Genomic DNA, 15911 nt, shown 5'->3' with positions numbered 1-15911 from the left:
TGTACAGAAAGGCAGACAGCTCATGATGTAGGGTGAAACTGGCTAGAGATGGGAGATGACCAGACAGCTTCCTCTGATAAAGGAGCTTTGAAAACAACAGTTGAAAACTGATCGCTACAAAATAATTCCTGTCTGGCATTCAAAAACAGATTATTTTTAAATGTCCTTTCTGCAGAAAATTCTTCTATTACCATTCCAGGCTCTGGTCACCTAAAAATTAGACTAAGTAACTCATTGATTTTTTTCCAGGTACCTAGCTACTCCAAAATATTTTTTTTTTTTTTTTTTTTTTTTTTTTTTTTTATGCCTCTACTCTAAGTTTCTGCAAGTTTAAATAGCTTAAATAGGGGATGGGTAGGTAAATCATAGAAGCTGCATGCATCAATTTCTCTGAAATTATTAAGGAGGTCAAAAAGAAGAGACTGAATTTTTTTTTTTTTTTTTTTTTGAGACAAGGTCTCCTGTCACCTAGGCTGGAGTGCAAGGTACAATAATGGCTCACTGCAGCCTCAACGTCCGGGGTTCAATCAATCCTCCAACCTCAGTCTCCCAAGTAGTCAGGACTACAGACACATAGCACCACGGCCAGCTAATTAGAGACAGGGTTTCACCATGTTGCCCACACTGGTCTCAAACTCCTACGCTCAAGCGATCCGCCTGCCTTGGTCTCCCAGAGTGCTGGCTGGGATTACAAGCATGAGCCCTTATGCCCAGCTCATAAAGATCTTAAGTCAAATAACACTGTCACTCAGCTTCCAACTGGTGATAGCTATATCATTACACACAGAATATTTGAACAGATGGTTACTAGGACAATAAGATGTAAGTTGCTTTGGTTCAAATAGTGGATTACTAGAGTTTAATCTCAAGTGTTGGTTCTGTTTTTTTCATTATAAAGCCACATTATGAGGTAAAGATGTCTGTTGGTTAGCCTGATAATCTAACCAACATATGCCAAGTTACAAACAATTAATGTAAAATTCATTTAGAGAGGAGATGCCTGTAAGTTTGCAAACTGATTTTCTTCATCTCACCTCTGCCAACCACTGGAAACAAGAAATAATGATAATATGAAATATATTATCATTACATGTGCTTTCATGTTACCAGAATTTCCTAGTTCTTTTTTTTTTTTTTTTTTTTTTTTGAGACAGAGTCTCGCTCTATTGCCAGGCTGGAGTGCAGTGGTGCGATCTCGGCTCACTGCAACCTCTGCCTCCCAGGTTCAAGCGATTCTCCTGCCTCAGCCTCTTGAGTAGCTGGACTGGCACACCACCATGCCCAGCTAAATTTTGTATTTTTAGTAGAGACAGGGTTTCACCAAGTTGGCCAGGATGGTCTCGATCTCTTGACACCCGCCTCGGCCTCCCAAAATGCTGGGATTACAGGCATGAGCCACTGCACCTGCCCATTTCCTAGTTCTAAATCTCAGAACTTTGTTTGAGTTTACTTGTTCAATGACTTGAAATGACATATTTGATCAGATGATTATGGGGTTTTGTGAACTGTTAGATAAAGTGACAACCAAAATTCAACTGGACAACTCTATACTCAGCAATGTTGAGGCTTAATATCAATGGATTTACTATTAAAGTATGATGAAACTTTTATATAGACAAGAACACATTAAAATTCACACAGCAAAGGAAAATACTTACAGAAATAAATACAAGATCAGCTTCTTTGATGGCATCATCAATATTGGTAGAAAAAAATAGATTTTTTCCTCGACAGGATTCTACCACTTCTTTTAGTCCTGGCTAGAAAGAAAAAAGACATATAGCTTGCCAGTGATATGAGATAACCTAATAGTATAGAATTACATTTGTTAAAGGGGATGGTAACATTGTAATTTAGAGGTCTAGGTTGTGCTCAAATTACCTTTGTGGAAAAGTTAAGGATCATATACCAAAGGCCATAAGTGCACATCTCATTTTTTAAATAGGGACAGGGTCTCACTCTGTCACCCAGGCTGGAGTGCAGTGGTGCAATCTCAGCTCACTGCAGCCTCTGCCTCCTAGGCTCAAATGATCCTTCCATCTCAGCCTCCCAAGTAGCTGGGACCACAGGAGCCACCAGGCCTGGCTAATTTTTGTATCTTTTTTTGGTAGAGATGGGGTTTCGGGGTTTCACTGGGTCGTCCAGGCTGGTCTCAAATTCCTGGGCTCAAATAATCCTCCCATCTCAGCTTCCCAAAGTGCTGGGATTATAAGAGTGAGCCACCATGCCCAGCCTATTTTATTTTATTTTATTTTATTTTTATTTTATTTTATTTTATGAGACAGAGTCTCTTTCTGTCACCCAGGCTAGAGTGCAGTGGCATGATCTCGGCTCACTGCAACTTCCATCTCCCGGGTTCAAGCAATTCTCCTGCCTCAGCCTCCCAAGTAGCTGGGATTACAGGCATGCACTACCACACCAGGCTAATTTTGTACTTTTAGTAGAGATGGGGTTTTACCATGTTGGTCAGGATGGTCTTGAACTCCTGACCTCAGGTGATCCACCTGCCTTGGCCTCCCAAAGTTCTGGGATTACATGCATAAGCCACCACACCTTGCCTATTTTATTTTTTGATACAGGGTTTCACTCTGTCCCCCAGGCTGGAGTGCAGCTGCATAACAGCTCACGCAGCCTTGACCTCCCAGGCTCAGGCAATCCTTCCTGCTCCTCCTCCTAAAGTGCTGGGATTATAGGAGTTAAGTTACCATGCCCTGTCTCATAAGTATACTTTAGTAAATAAAGCAAAATGGAAATTGCCATTAAACTTGCTACAATCAGAAGAGCAGCTCATTTAATGCTTTGTCATTGTTTACCATGTGCCTTACTCATAAGAGTTAACTATTAACTGTGAGTATCAACACAATTTTCAGAAAATTCAAGGTCCTCTTTGATTTCAAGCAAATATATGATTTTGCATTGTCATTATGAATGCACATTTTTACTCCCAATAATTCAGGCCAATACAACTGGCTGTGAAAGTCAATTTACTCCATATATACTTAAATAAATATACATTTTTCTAAGTCCTTTTGCAAGGAACCCTTTAATTTTTAAAAAATTCCCAGTTTAACAGGAGATATATTTATGTTAAGAATATGGAGGGGTATAAAACCACTTAACAAATATTCTTAATTCAAGCCTAAATCTGATTGGACCTGTACCTTTAGACCTAACTACCAATTTACATTAAATAAAGAATAAGTTGAAAAACTCCAAGGAACCCAACCAGCAAAATCTAGACTGAAAAATTTCTTTTTTTTGAGACAGAGTCTTGCTCTGTCACCCTGGCTGGAGTGCAGTGGCACCATCTCGTCTCACCGTAATATTCACCTCCCAGGTTCAAGTGATTCTCATGCCGTAACATCCCAAGCAGCTGGGATTACAGGCGCACACCACCACACCTGGCTAAATTTTGTATTTTTAGTAGAGACGGGGTTTTTACATGTTGGCCAGGCTAGTCTCAAACTCCTGGCCTTAAGCGATCCACCCACCTCAACCTCCGAAAGTGCTGGGATTACAGGCATGAGCCACTGTGCCTGGCCTAGACTGTGATAATTTCTAGCCAATAAACAAACTGGTTTATTCAACCAATAGATATTGCTTGAAGCCCAACTATTGTGGGCTACCAGCCTGGGCAACATGGCGAAATCCCATTTCTATGAAAAAAATTTTTAAAAATAGCTGGGCATGGTGGCGCGTGCCTGTAGTCCCAACTATTCGGGAGGCTGAGGTAGGAGGATCACTTGAGTCCAGCAGACGGAGGCTGCAGTGAGCCAAGATCGAGCCACTGCACTCCAGCCTGGGCCACAGAGCAAGGCCCTGTCTCAAAGAAAACCAAAATTATCTTTTAGAGATACATGATAAAGTATTTATGGATGAAATTATAAGTAATCAGCATGGTGGTAGTTGGGAAGGGAGACTGGCCATGTAGATAACTGGTGAAACAAGATGATAGACACATAGAGATTCATTGTACTATTATCTTTAATTACATGCTTGAAATCTTCCATCATAAAAAGCAAAAAACAGACCTAAACCACTGAAGCTCACTCTTAGGGGAGAAACTTCAAACAATATCCATCCATAATATTATGGATGTTTAGAAAACTATATCTATAGCAAAGTGAAAGCCCCTTCAGGGGCCATAGGTCTGGCATTACATATAGAGGCAACTCCCTTTTCTTCAATGGTTCCAAGGTCTCTTAACATAAGTAACTGGAGGATGTGAAAAATGTACATTTGAATTTCCATTAGTTTGATTAAAATAACGGGACAAGCAAAATATATGAACCACTGCAACCATAAATATGATGTCACCAATCACAGTAACAGGTTTCCTTGGTTATTTTGGCTAGATTCTAGAAAATGAGGGAAAAGTTTTATAGAGTCGGGATTTGCAGAGAATAAAATTTAATTCAGTCCCGTGTATAATCTCCTAATATTTAAAGTTACTAAAATTAGAGCAATGCAGAATTCATATACATATAATAAAACTTCAATAAAGACTTACATAATTTTATTAAAATCAGTGGGATCTTTGTAGATCTCCAAAACGGATGCAGAAGCAGTTAATAATATAGGTTCTATCTGTTATTAGGTTCATTATGTAATTATCATAATTGGTATATAGAATGTATATGGTACTTTTAATGGAAGAACTCAAATTCTTTCACAGGGTAAAATTATCCTCAGTAAAATGAAAAAAAAAAAGGCAAATTATCCATTTTTTTTCTTTAAAGTAGTTATTAATTTTTTTTTTTTTTTTGAGATGGAGTCTCTCTCTGTTGCCAGGCTGGAGTGCAGTGGCGCGATCTCGGCTCACTGCAACCTCTGCCTCCCACACTCAAGCAATTCTCCTGCCTCAGCCTCCCCAGTAGCTGGGATTACAGGCGCGCACCACTACACCCATCTAATTTTTTTTTGTATCTTTTTTTTTTAATACAGACGGGGTTTCACCATGTTGGCCAGGATGGTCTCGAACTTCTGACCTCAGGTGATCCACCTGCCTTGGCCTCCCAAAGTGCTGGGATTATAGGTGTGAGCCACCACACCTAGCCTACACTGTATTTTTTAATGAACAAAGTTTAAAAAGCAATATCTATTCAATAAATATGGTAACACAAAAGGATGTGTTTTAACTGTTAAATATTAACAGAATCTACTATTTTCTCAGTAATTCATGTAATGAGAGAAGAAAGAACATTAACAGTAAGTCAAAGCCCACTGTATGCCCTCTCCGAGTCACTATTGTTCCCAAATTACCATCATGCTGAATTCTATAATCATAGATTAGTTTGCCTATTTTTGAACCTTATGCAAATGGAATTATACAGTATGTACTCCTTTGTGTCTGGCAACACTACTTTTGTAAGATTTTAACCATATTCTTTTTTTTTTTTTTTTTTTTTGAGACGGAGTCTTGCTCTGTAGCCCGGGCTGGAGTGCAGTGGCCGGATCTCAGCTCACTGCAAGCTCCGCCTCCCGGGTTTAGGCCATTCTCCTGCCTCAGCCTCGCCCGGCTAGTTTTTTGTACTTTTAGTAGAGACGGGGTTTCACGGTGTTAGCCAGGATGGTCTCGATCTCCTGACCTCGTGATCCGCCCGTCTCGGCCTCCCAAAGTGCTGGAATTACAGGCTTGAGCCACCGCGCCCGGCCTTAACCATATTCTTAAGTGCAGGAGTAGTTTCCTTGATTTTCAACACAGTAACAGTATTTTGTTGCAGTATTATACCATAATTCATGTAGCCATTCTTTTTGTTTGTTTGTTTGTTTTTTAAGATGGAGTCTCACTCTGTTACCAAGGCTGGAGTGCAGTGGTGCAATCTCAGCTCACTGCAACCCCCACCTCCCAGGTTCAAGTGATTCTCCTGCCTCAGCCTCCCGAGTAGCTGGGGCTACAGGCATGCGCTACTACACCTGGTTAATTTTTGTATCATTTTAATAGAGACAGGATTTCACCATGTTGTCCAGGCTGGTTTAGAACCCCTGACTTCAGGTGATCTGCCCACCTCAGCCTCCCAAAGTGCTGGGATTACACGCATGAGCCACTGCACCCAGCTTCATGTATCCATTCTATTGCTGATTAATATTTAGGTTGTTACTTCTGTCCTTTACTGCACATATGTATGCATCTTTGTTGGATATACACTTGGAATTGCTGGGTCACAGACTAATAGTTTTTTTTTGTTGTTTTTTCGAGAGAGGGTCTCACTTTGTTGCCCAGGCTAGAGTGCAGTGGTGCCAACAGGGCTCACTGCAGCCTCAACCTCCTGGGCTCAAGTGATTCTCTTGCCTCAACTCCTCAAGTAGCTGGGACCACAGGCACATGCCACAATGCCCAGTTAATTTTTAAATATTTTGTAGAGACAAAGTTCCACTATATTGACCAGCATGGCGTCGGCCTCCAAAAGTGCTGGGATTACAGGTGTGAGCCACCGCGGTTGGCCTTTAAAAAAAAAAGAAAGAAAAGGAACAGGGGTCTTGCAATGTTGCCCAGGCTGGGCTTGAACTCCTGGGCTCAAGCAATCCTCTCGCCCAGCCTTCCAAACTATTGGGATTACAGGCGTAAGCCACTGCGCCTGGCCTTATTTTCAGCTTTAGTAGATACTGTCAAACAGTTCTGCCAAGTGACTGTACCAATTTATATTCTTACCAAGCAGAGCATAAAATTCTAACTGCTAAACACTTGGTATTGTCAGTAATATTATTTTAACTATTCTGATGGGTATCATTATTCTTATTTATTTATTTACTTATTTGGAGACAGAGTTTCACTCTGTCACCTAGGCTGGAGTGCAGTGGTGCGATCTCAGCTCACTGCAACGTCTGCCTCCCAGGTTCAAGCAATTCTCTCACCTCAGCCTCCTGAGGTGCTGGGCTTACAGGCATGCACCACCACACTTGGCTAATTTTTGTATTTTTGGTAGAAACAAGGTTTTGCCATGTTGGCCAGGTTGGTCTCGAACTCATGACCTCAAGCGATCTGCTCACCTCGGCTTCCCAAAGTGCAGGGATTACAGGTGTGAGCCACTGTGCCCAGCTGTATTTTTTTTTTCTTTTTATTTGGAGATGGGGGTCTCACTATGTTGCCCAGGCTGGACTTGAACCCCTAGGCTCAAGTGATCCTTCTGTCTCAGCCTCCTGAGCTGCCAGAACTAAAAAGCCATGCCACCACGCCTGGCTTATTTGTGAAGACTAGAATATACTGCTGGCAGAATTCATTACTGAATGTTTGGATATAAGTATGGCTTACAGGGTTTCAAATGACTTGCAACCCTGTTATCAATATCAGCATTACAGAACTCTCCATCAAGTTATCTTTCCAAAACATTTTTTTAAATTACCCTAAATCGAATATAGTAATATATATATATATTCTTTTTTGAGACGAAGTTTTGCTCTGTAGCCCAGGTTGGAGTGCAGTAGCGTGATCTCAGCTTACCACAACCTCCACTTCCTGGGAATAAGCGATTCTCCTGCCTCAGCCTCCCAAGTAGCTGGGATTATAGATGCGCGCCACTGCATCCAGCTAATTTTTTATATTTTTAGTAGAGACGGGCTTTCATCATGTTGGCCAGGCTGGTCTTAAACTCCTGACTTCAGGTAATCCGCCCGCCTTGGTCTCCCAAAGTGGTAGGATTACACTTGTGAGCCACTGCGCCGCCAATATTTCAATCCTAAATCTGATTCAGATATAATAAGTAAATCTATGTTTTTGAGTGACTACTACTCTATGGGTGCTTTTTCATAGATTCCCATATCTTCTATTCCTATAGATAGCAGGCAGACCTATCTTAGAGATAAAACTGGATTGAGACTTTCCTTCTAAAAGTCTAAGGCAACTAAAGTCTATGGTTGATAACAGTCATAAATAAATAAGCTTTGGCTGGGTGCGGTGGCTCACACCTGTAATCCCAGCACTTTGGGAGGCCGAGGAGGGGCGATCACCTGAGGTCAGGAGTTCGAGATCACACTGGCCAACATGGTGAAACCTCGTCTCTACTAAAAATACAAAAATTAGCTGGGAGTGGTGGTGGGCACCTATAATTCCAGCTACTAAGGAGGTTGAAGCAAGAGAATTGCTTGAACCCAGAAGGCAGGTGTTGCAGTGAGCCAGGATCGGGCCACTGTACTCCAGCCTGGGCAACAAGAGCGAAAGTCCGTCTCAAAAAACAAACAAAAAATAACCAAGCTTTTCTTGGGGAAAAAAACAAACATATTAATATTAGCTAGAAAATGCTACCATCAAATTTTCAAATGCTTTCCTGTTGAGTTTCAAAAGCATAATATGATGAACTCTTTTTACAGTGAAATATCAAAAATAAAAAAAAAAGGAAACCAGATAGCTCAGTAAAATAGTTAGAAGCATATTTTTCTAAATTCTGTAAATTCACAAAAATTTTGAAATTCCAGTTAAAAAGATTTGTGGCACCAAACTCTAAATATGAAAGATGCCATTTATCCATCTAAGGTTTATGTGATGTTAGTATAATAATCCAAAAATATATTAAACTTATATTAATATTATAAAAGTTTTATTTATTTTATTTTTACAGGATACCACTTTTTAACTTTATTATAATATGGTAATGATACTAACAGACAAGATTGGAAAATAGGGAAGGCGGCCAGGTGCAATGGCTCACACCTGTAATCCCAGCACTTCGGGAGGCTGAGGCGGGTGGATCACCTGAGTTCAGGAGTTCAAGACCAGCCCAGCCAACATGGTGAAACCCCATCTCTACTAAAAATACAAAAATTAGCTGGGTGTGGTGGTGGGCTCCTGTAATCCCAGCTGCTCAGGAGGCTGAGGCAGGAGAATTGCTTGAACTTGTGAGGTGGGTGTTGCTGTGAGCTGAGATTGCGTCATTGCACTCCAGCCTGGGCGCCAGAGCAAGACTCTGTCTCAAAAAAAAAAAAAAAAAAAAAAATGAAAACAATTTAGCCATAATCTCACTGCACTAATACAACCATTCTGATAGACTTCTTTCTGGTCATTTTTCCTACCCACATTACCCAAAGTAATGTGTTCTAATGTCCATATGTTTTGTATCCAGATTTTTTTCATTTAATTTCTTATCAGTTACAGTTATAGATTTTATATTAATAGTGCATATAAATTATTTAATAAAGAAAGTAAAAAAAAAAAAAAAAGAGCATAAAAAGACAGAGTTGTTTAATAAGCTTACCTCATAAATAGGAAGTGTAGGAGAATTCCATGCATTGATTCTTGATTCATTGACATCAACAACCGTTACCCTGATTTCAGGACACATACGAGCAATGACACTACAGGTGGGTCCTCCAACATAGCCTGCACCAATGCAGCAGATCTTCTTAATTTCAAACATGATTGTACTAGAAGGAAAAAAGTAAGACTGTTCTAGTATTGAAAACAGAAAATTCAAAGAAATCATATTGTACTTTATAAAAACTGTCAAGGTGACAGATACCTGGAAAGATTTCCTAGATTCACTCTGAGGAATTATGAAAATAGTGATTTAAAAAATAACATTCCAATTGGATGACCTAGCCTGTTCTCAGCTGCACTAGCATGAAACATATGGAAATAATCACAGTAACTGATATTACTGAAAGGGAGCCACAAAGATTATAATGACCTAATATTTAGAAAGTAAAGAATCAAAGTAAAACATTCCTTAGAGCTATAATACACTAGGACAACCTTGATTGCTGACCGAAAGTTCCAGGATGAACATAACTGTACAATTTTTGCTTAGATAAATGCTAGTGTACAAAGATGTGTTTATAACAGGTTTAGATTACGATGATATGGAATAAGATTAGTTCCACAGTCCAGAATTGGCCTCTGAGATTATATGCCCTACACACTACTTTGGCTTTCAAAGTTTACTTTTAGGTACTAGGCAATAATCTTAAACTCCATTTCAACTTTAATCAGAAACCATAAGGTGGTTAAAGAAAATGTAATTTCTGTAATTACCAAAGCTGTTACGCAGATTTTTTTTCTTTCCAGTGCCAGCAGAAAAGTGGGTTACACAGATTTTGATAGATTTTCAAAAGCATTAGGTGAACTGATTCACACTAATCAACATGGCAAGGAACTGATTTATACATAACTATGCTCATTTATCTGTTATAAGGAGAACTGTCCAACTGATCAGATTCTTAGAAGCAAAGAATGCTTTTGCCTTGCCAAGACCTCAGACATCATCTAATCTAACCCATTCAGATTCCAAAGAAAAGGAAAATAGTAATCACAGAGTTTAAGAATTTTTTAGTGTACTCCTGTATGGATCAGAGAACGCACTCTGGAAGGCTGGCCTAATTTGAAGCCCTGGCAAGAAGAATATCCCTATTATGAAAAAAGACAAATCATATACTTAAGATTATCCAATTCCTTTTGGTTTGAATCTGTATTAAACAATATTCTAAATTTTCATTTAGTTCTCTGGATAGATTTCCCTACTAGAAGAAAACGAGCTGACTAATCCATGTAAGCATCCTGGACTGTTTGTAGCCTGTGTTAATAAACCACTAATCTGGCTTATACATTGATCTTTAGTGGTACAGATATCAACTCATGGAGTCTGATCCCTCATGACTTTTTTTTTTTTTTTTTAAATGAGACAGAGTCTTACTCTGTCGCCAGGCTAGAGTACAATGATGTGATCTCAGCTCACTGCAACCTCCGTCTCCTGGGTTCAAGCGATTCTCCTGCCTTAGCCTACCGAGTAGCTGGTACTACAGGCACACGCTACCACGCCCAGCTAATTTTTGTAGTTTTTGTAGAGATGGGGTTTCACCATGTTGGTCAGGATGGTCTCGATTTCTTGACCTCGTGATCCGCCCGCCTCAGCCTCCAAAAGTACTGGGATTACAGGCATGAGCCACCCTGGTATTTATTTTTTTTGAGACAGAATCTCACTTTGTCACACAGGTTGGAGGGCAGTGGCATCATCTCGGCTTATTATAACCTCCACCTCCTGGGTTTAAGTGATTCTCGTGCCTCAGCCCGCCAAGTAGCTGGGACTACAGGTGCATGCCACCACACCAGGTTAATTTTTGTATTTTTAGTAGAGAAGCGCTTTGCCATGTAGCCCAGGCTGGTCTGGAACTCCTAAGCTCAAGCAATCTGCCTGCCTCAGCCTCACAAAGTGTTACGATGACAGGCATAAGCCACTGTGCCAGGCCCCTCATGATTTTTAAAAAACAATGAAAAGAAATAGAATTGGCCGGGCGCGGTGGCTCAAGCCTGTAATCCCAGCACTTTGGGAGGCCGAGACGGGCGGATCACGAGGTCACGAGATCGAAACCATCCTGGCTAACACGGTGAAACCCCGTCTCTATTAAGAAATACAAAAAACTAGCCGGGCGAGGTGGCGGGCGCCTGTAGTCCCAGCTACTCGGGAGGCTGAGGCCGGAGAATGGCGTGAACCTGGGAGGCGGAGCTTGCAGTGAGCTGAGATCCGGCCACTGCACTCCAGCCTGGGCGACAGAGCGAGACTCCGCCTCAAAAAAAAAAAAAAAAAAAAAAAAAAAGAAATAGAATTTTGGTAAAATAGTAAAAATGGACAGAATTTTGAATCATATGATTCAATTAAATAAAGCAGGCCGGGCGCGGTGGCTCAAGCCTGTAATCCCAGCACTTTGGGAGGCCGAGGTGGGTGGATCACGAGGTCAGGAGATCGAGACCATCCTGGCTAACACGTGAAACCCCGTCTCAACTAAAAAAAATACAAAAATTAGCCGGGAGCGGTGGCGGGCGCCTGTAGTCCCAGCTACTCGGGAGGCTGAGGCAGGAGAATGGCGTGAACCCGGGAGGTGGAGCTTGCAGTGAGCTGAGATCCGGCCACTGCACTCCAGCCTGGGGGAGAGAGCCAGACTCCGTCTCAAAAAAAAAATAAATAAATAAATAAAAAATAAATAAAAAAATAAAGCAATATTCTTAGCCATATGAAATAAATTTTTAAAAATTATTTATTCTGGCCGGGCATGGTAGCTCACGCCTGTAATCCCAGCACTTTGGGAGGCCAAGGAGGGTGGATCACCTGAGGTCGGGGGTTCAAGAGCAGGATGATCAACATGGCAAAACCCCGTCTCTACTAAAAATACAAAATTAGCGGGGCATGGTGGCACCTGTCTGTAATGCCAGCTACTTGGGAGGTTGAGGCAGGAGAATTGCTTGAACCCGGGAGGCGGAGGTTGCAGTAAGCTGAGATCATGCCATGTTGCACTCCAGCCTGGGCAACAAGCATGAAACCCCATCTCCAAAAAAAAAAAAAAAAAGAATTATTTATTCTGAGTAGATAATGTTCATATGGTTCAAAATTAAATCTTTTGTAACAAGGTATACATGAGAAGTTTCACTCCAACCCCTTCCTTATCTACTTTGCTATCCCCTACTTTGCTTCCACACAAGCAACCCGTTTTCTTGTACATCCTCCCAGCTACAAGTACATATACATATATTCTAATAATTTTGTCTTTCTAAATGCAATAGAATACCATACATACTATTAACACCTGGTTTTTTTCACTTAATTAAACCCAGCATATCTAGAATACCTAAAAAGTAGAATCTCAAAGTAATGTTGGACCAGAGGATCTTTTAGGGTTACCATTTAATCTCCTAGCCCAAAAGTTATTAGGGCAGCCTTTACCCTTAATCTCAACCAGGACAGGTTCTGCTAACACATTTATTAAATGAGAATCAGTGTCTACTCGTTCTAGTTCCTGGACTTAAGGAGTTCAAAGTTTAAGAAGGCACAGCCAGGCTAACAGTGATTGCTGCTGCTCCCTGCTGTATCCTTGACTCCTAGAATAGCAGCCTGTCAATGATTATTAATTGAATGAATGAGTAACTCTCCACACAGGCCTCTCTTTTTGAGATGAAGACTTCTGTGTAAACAGCTTTAGTTCAGATTGCCAATCATAGTATTTTTGCAGTAATTGACCAGAATACTATCAGGTTCTTTTTTTTTTTTTTTTTTTTTTGACACAAGGTCTCACTCTGTTGCCCAGGCTGGAGTGCAATGGCACAAGCTGGGCTCACTGCAGCCTCCGCCTCCCAGGTTCAATCGATTCTCCCACCTAGCCTCCCAAGTAACTGGGACTACAGGTGTCCGCCACTATGCCCAGCTAATTTTTGTATTTTTTGGTAGAGATGGGGTTTCACCATGTTGTCCAGGCTGGTCTCAAGCTCCTGACCTCAGCTGATCCACCTGCCTCAGCCTCCCAAAGTACTGGGATTACAGGCATGAGCCATCGCACCTGGCCAAGTTCTTTTCCTGAGTTACCTAAAGAACTTCAGCATGTTTCCCCGGAGTTACTTCTTATCTGCCTTGATTGTGAGACCACATTTCAACTTGCTTTACATACATCAGTTGGGTTAGACTACTGATGGCCGGTGAACCTGTATCATAGAACTGGATATGTTTTACACAAGCTTTATTTGGGGTATTCTCACCTTGCTATTTCCCATGAAATACGGCTTATAGATGACAATGGGAAAATCAATGAAGAGGCTGATGTATGATCTGTGCAAGTCCAAATAAATGGTCACTTGGAAGTTTCAATAAAATCTTCAATAAGCTTTAACATGGAGTTTGACATAGTGTTAGTGACACATCTCGCATGACACAGATGTCTTCCAATTCCATTTTCTCTTTTTTTTTTTTTTTTTTTTTTTGAGACGGAGTCTCACTCTGTCACAAGGCTGGAGTGCAGTGGCACCGTGTTGGCTCACTGCAACCTCCATCTCTTGGGTTCAAGCAATTCTCCTGCCTTAGTCTCCTAAGTAGCTGGGATTACAGGCACCCTGGACCACCATGCCTGGCTAGTTTTTATATTTTTCGTAGAAATGGGGTTTCACCATATTGGCCAGGCTGGTCTCGAACTCCTGATCTCAGGTGATCCACCCACCTCAGCCTCCCAAAGTGCTGGGATTAGAGGTGTAAGCCACTGCGCCCAGCCCCATTTTCTATTTCTACTTTTATGTACCCTCTGGCACTCTTATTCTGCTGTCAGAGACATGAGAGTGTCTCCTTATTAAATGGGTTATTTTGAAATGAGTTTTTACCTCTGTATTTTGGGAGAGTCACAACAAACCAAACCATTCCAAAACTACTCTTCATGTAAAATTTCATAAATTCAAATAAACATTTCAACCCAGAAGGGGTCACTAACAAATAACAAATGCCCTACTACAATCTAAACAGAAAATAATCCTTCTAGCCCCAGCTCTCCACAGCATACTTTGCATAGGTACCCAGGAGCTAACGATAGGCATTATAGTTGGATACATCAGCTTCAAACATTTTAATCATTTCCAGAAATTAAACAGTAAAAGATGCCTGAACAGAGAAAAATATTTAATCAGTAAGAAAGCCGGTATTAATTTTATGTCTAAGGGTTATCATGTAAAGCTGTGGAAGTAAACAAGAAGGAAGATGGATTATGCTTATCCAGTTAATAGATTTTGTTAGAAAAACGAGTACAGCAATGGGAGAAGAAATGAGATCTTTTCAACCAGGGTTGTCTATCCCTTACCTTAAACTGGATCCTGGCCACTAACAAGCACATCTCAGAGCAGACAGTCAGCTCTTTGATTTCCAGAATCCCCCTGAAGAAAGACTACTGTTCTCCATTTCTTAGGGGATTTGAAGAAAATCAAGGGTTCACTGTGTCTTTGAGGACTGTCGATAGACAACTACTGCTCTGTATGCCCATGAATAGATCCCTACCAGCGAACCCCTCTTTTCTCCATACTAGAATTCATAACCCTACTAAGTTATCTTCCTGTATATTTATAGGACGTATAATTTTTCAAGATCTCACACGAACATGGTCTCCCGAGACACCCAGGAAAGGCCTTCCCCGACATCAAACAGAGTAATTCTATGGTGTGGGGGTTCCCCGACATCAAACAGAGTAATTCTATGGTGTGGGGGTCCAACAATGGATTCCAGGACATCCCAGATACATATCACGATAGTCTCAGGATTTTGCTCTCAAGAGGGCTTTCTGGCTTCGTTTCTATTTGGTTTCTTAAGAGAGGCGGCAAGAGAAAAGCAGGAGCCCCTCAGGTGAGCAGACTCTTAAACACAAACAAAAGACTACGATTCTGCGGCCAAAATGTGGTCCCCAACGAGAGAACCGCTTCCTGTGGTGGGCGTTCGGCTTTGGAGGCGGCAGGGAAATCTCATCCAAGTCAGGAAAGTGGGTAAAAGCAGAAAGAGAAGGGGCTGGAAGACTCGCGAGTCTTGAATAAGAAGCCCAGGCTACCCCATCCCTAGGACAGCAGTTCCAAAATGCGGTTCCCGCCCTAAAGCCCAAAGAGACGAAGGTCGTGGGTCGGGAAGCCCGGGACCCAGCGCAGCGAGCAACCGGGAGCAGCGCACACCCCAGCCCCGCTCCCTCCACATCCCGCCCAGACCTGGATCATCCCGCACGGGCGGCGGGGCCAGCCTGGGAGCGGCGCTTACCCACTTCCCAGCAGCAAGCGCAGGGACCGCTCTTATCCCGATCGTCCGGACAGCACCTTCCTATGGGCCGCGCTGCCGCAGCTTCTCCACCCGCGCCCAGCTCCGTCTGAGCTCCCTCTCGGCGAACGCCCCTCCCTCAGGCTGCCACGCGCTACACTCCTGAGTCCCGGGACTCAGCCCGTATTTAAAGGCTTCTGCCTGAGAAGGCGGAGGCTTCATTCCCCCGCAGCCAGGCCCTCCTGGACTCTGCCCTCAGCCGCTTTCTAGCTCCCCCTCCCACTACACAAGGCCCAGGGCCGGGTCCCTATTTCCTACAGGGCCCAGGGGCGGGGAGACGGGGGCTGGTCCTGGCGGGGAGGGCCTGCCCCGCCCCTGACCGAGCTAGGCAAATCCACTTGGGCCAGCTCAGCCGCTCCGCCCCTACCGCGAGCGGCGCTGGGCGGG

The 15911-nt window shown here is 42.3% G+C and overlaps 1 protein-coding gene across 2 annotated transcripts in view; it reads right to left on the bottom strand.

The window, feature by feature from the left end:
• The window catches only part of UGDH (UDP-glucose 6-dehydrogenase), a 29205-nt gene extending 13402 nt beyond the window's left edge, over positions 1–15803 (bottom strand). The window contains exons 1-3 of one of the 2 annotated variants that reach the window (XM_050790371.1): positions 15468–15803; positions 9189–9357; positions 1659–1760 (exon numbers count right to left, since the gene is read on the bottom strand). In XM_050790371.1, coding sequence (XP_050646328.1) covers positions 1659–1760; positions 9189–9350 — 264 coding nt within the window. In that variant the 5' untranslated portion in view covers positions 9351–9357; positions 15468–15803. Of the gene's footprint in view, positions 1–1658; positions 1761–9188; positions 9358–13450; positions 13630–15467 lie in introns of those variants that run through there. The other variant, XM_050790372.1, reaches the window with a different exon arrangement.
• Positions 15804–15911: the final 108 nt, after the last annotated feature.

The sequence above is a fragment of the Macaca thibetana genome, chromosome 5, assembly GCF_024542745.1.
Source record: "Macaca thibetana thibetana isolate TM-01 chromosome 5, ASM2454274v1, whole genome shotgun sequence".
Taxonomy (NCBI): domain Eukaryota; kingdom Metazoa; phylum Chordata; class Mammalia; order Primates; family Cercopithecidae; genus Macaca; species Macaca thibetana.
This window is presented reverse-complemented; position numbering and strand designations above follow the sequence as displayed.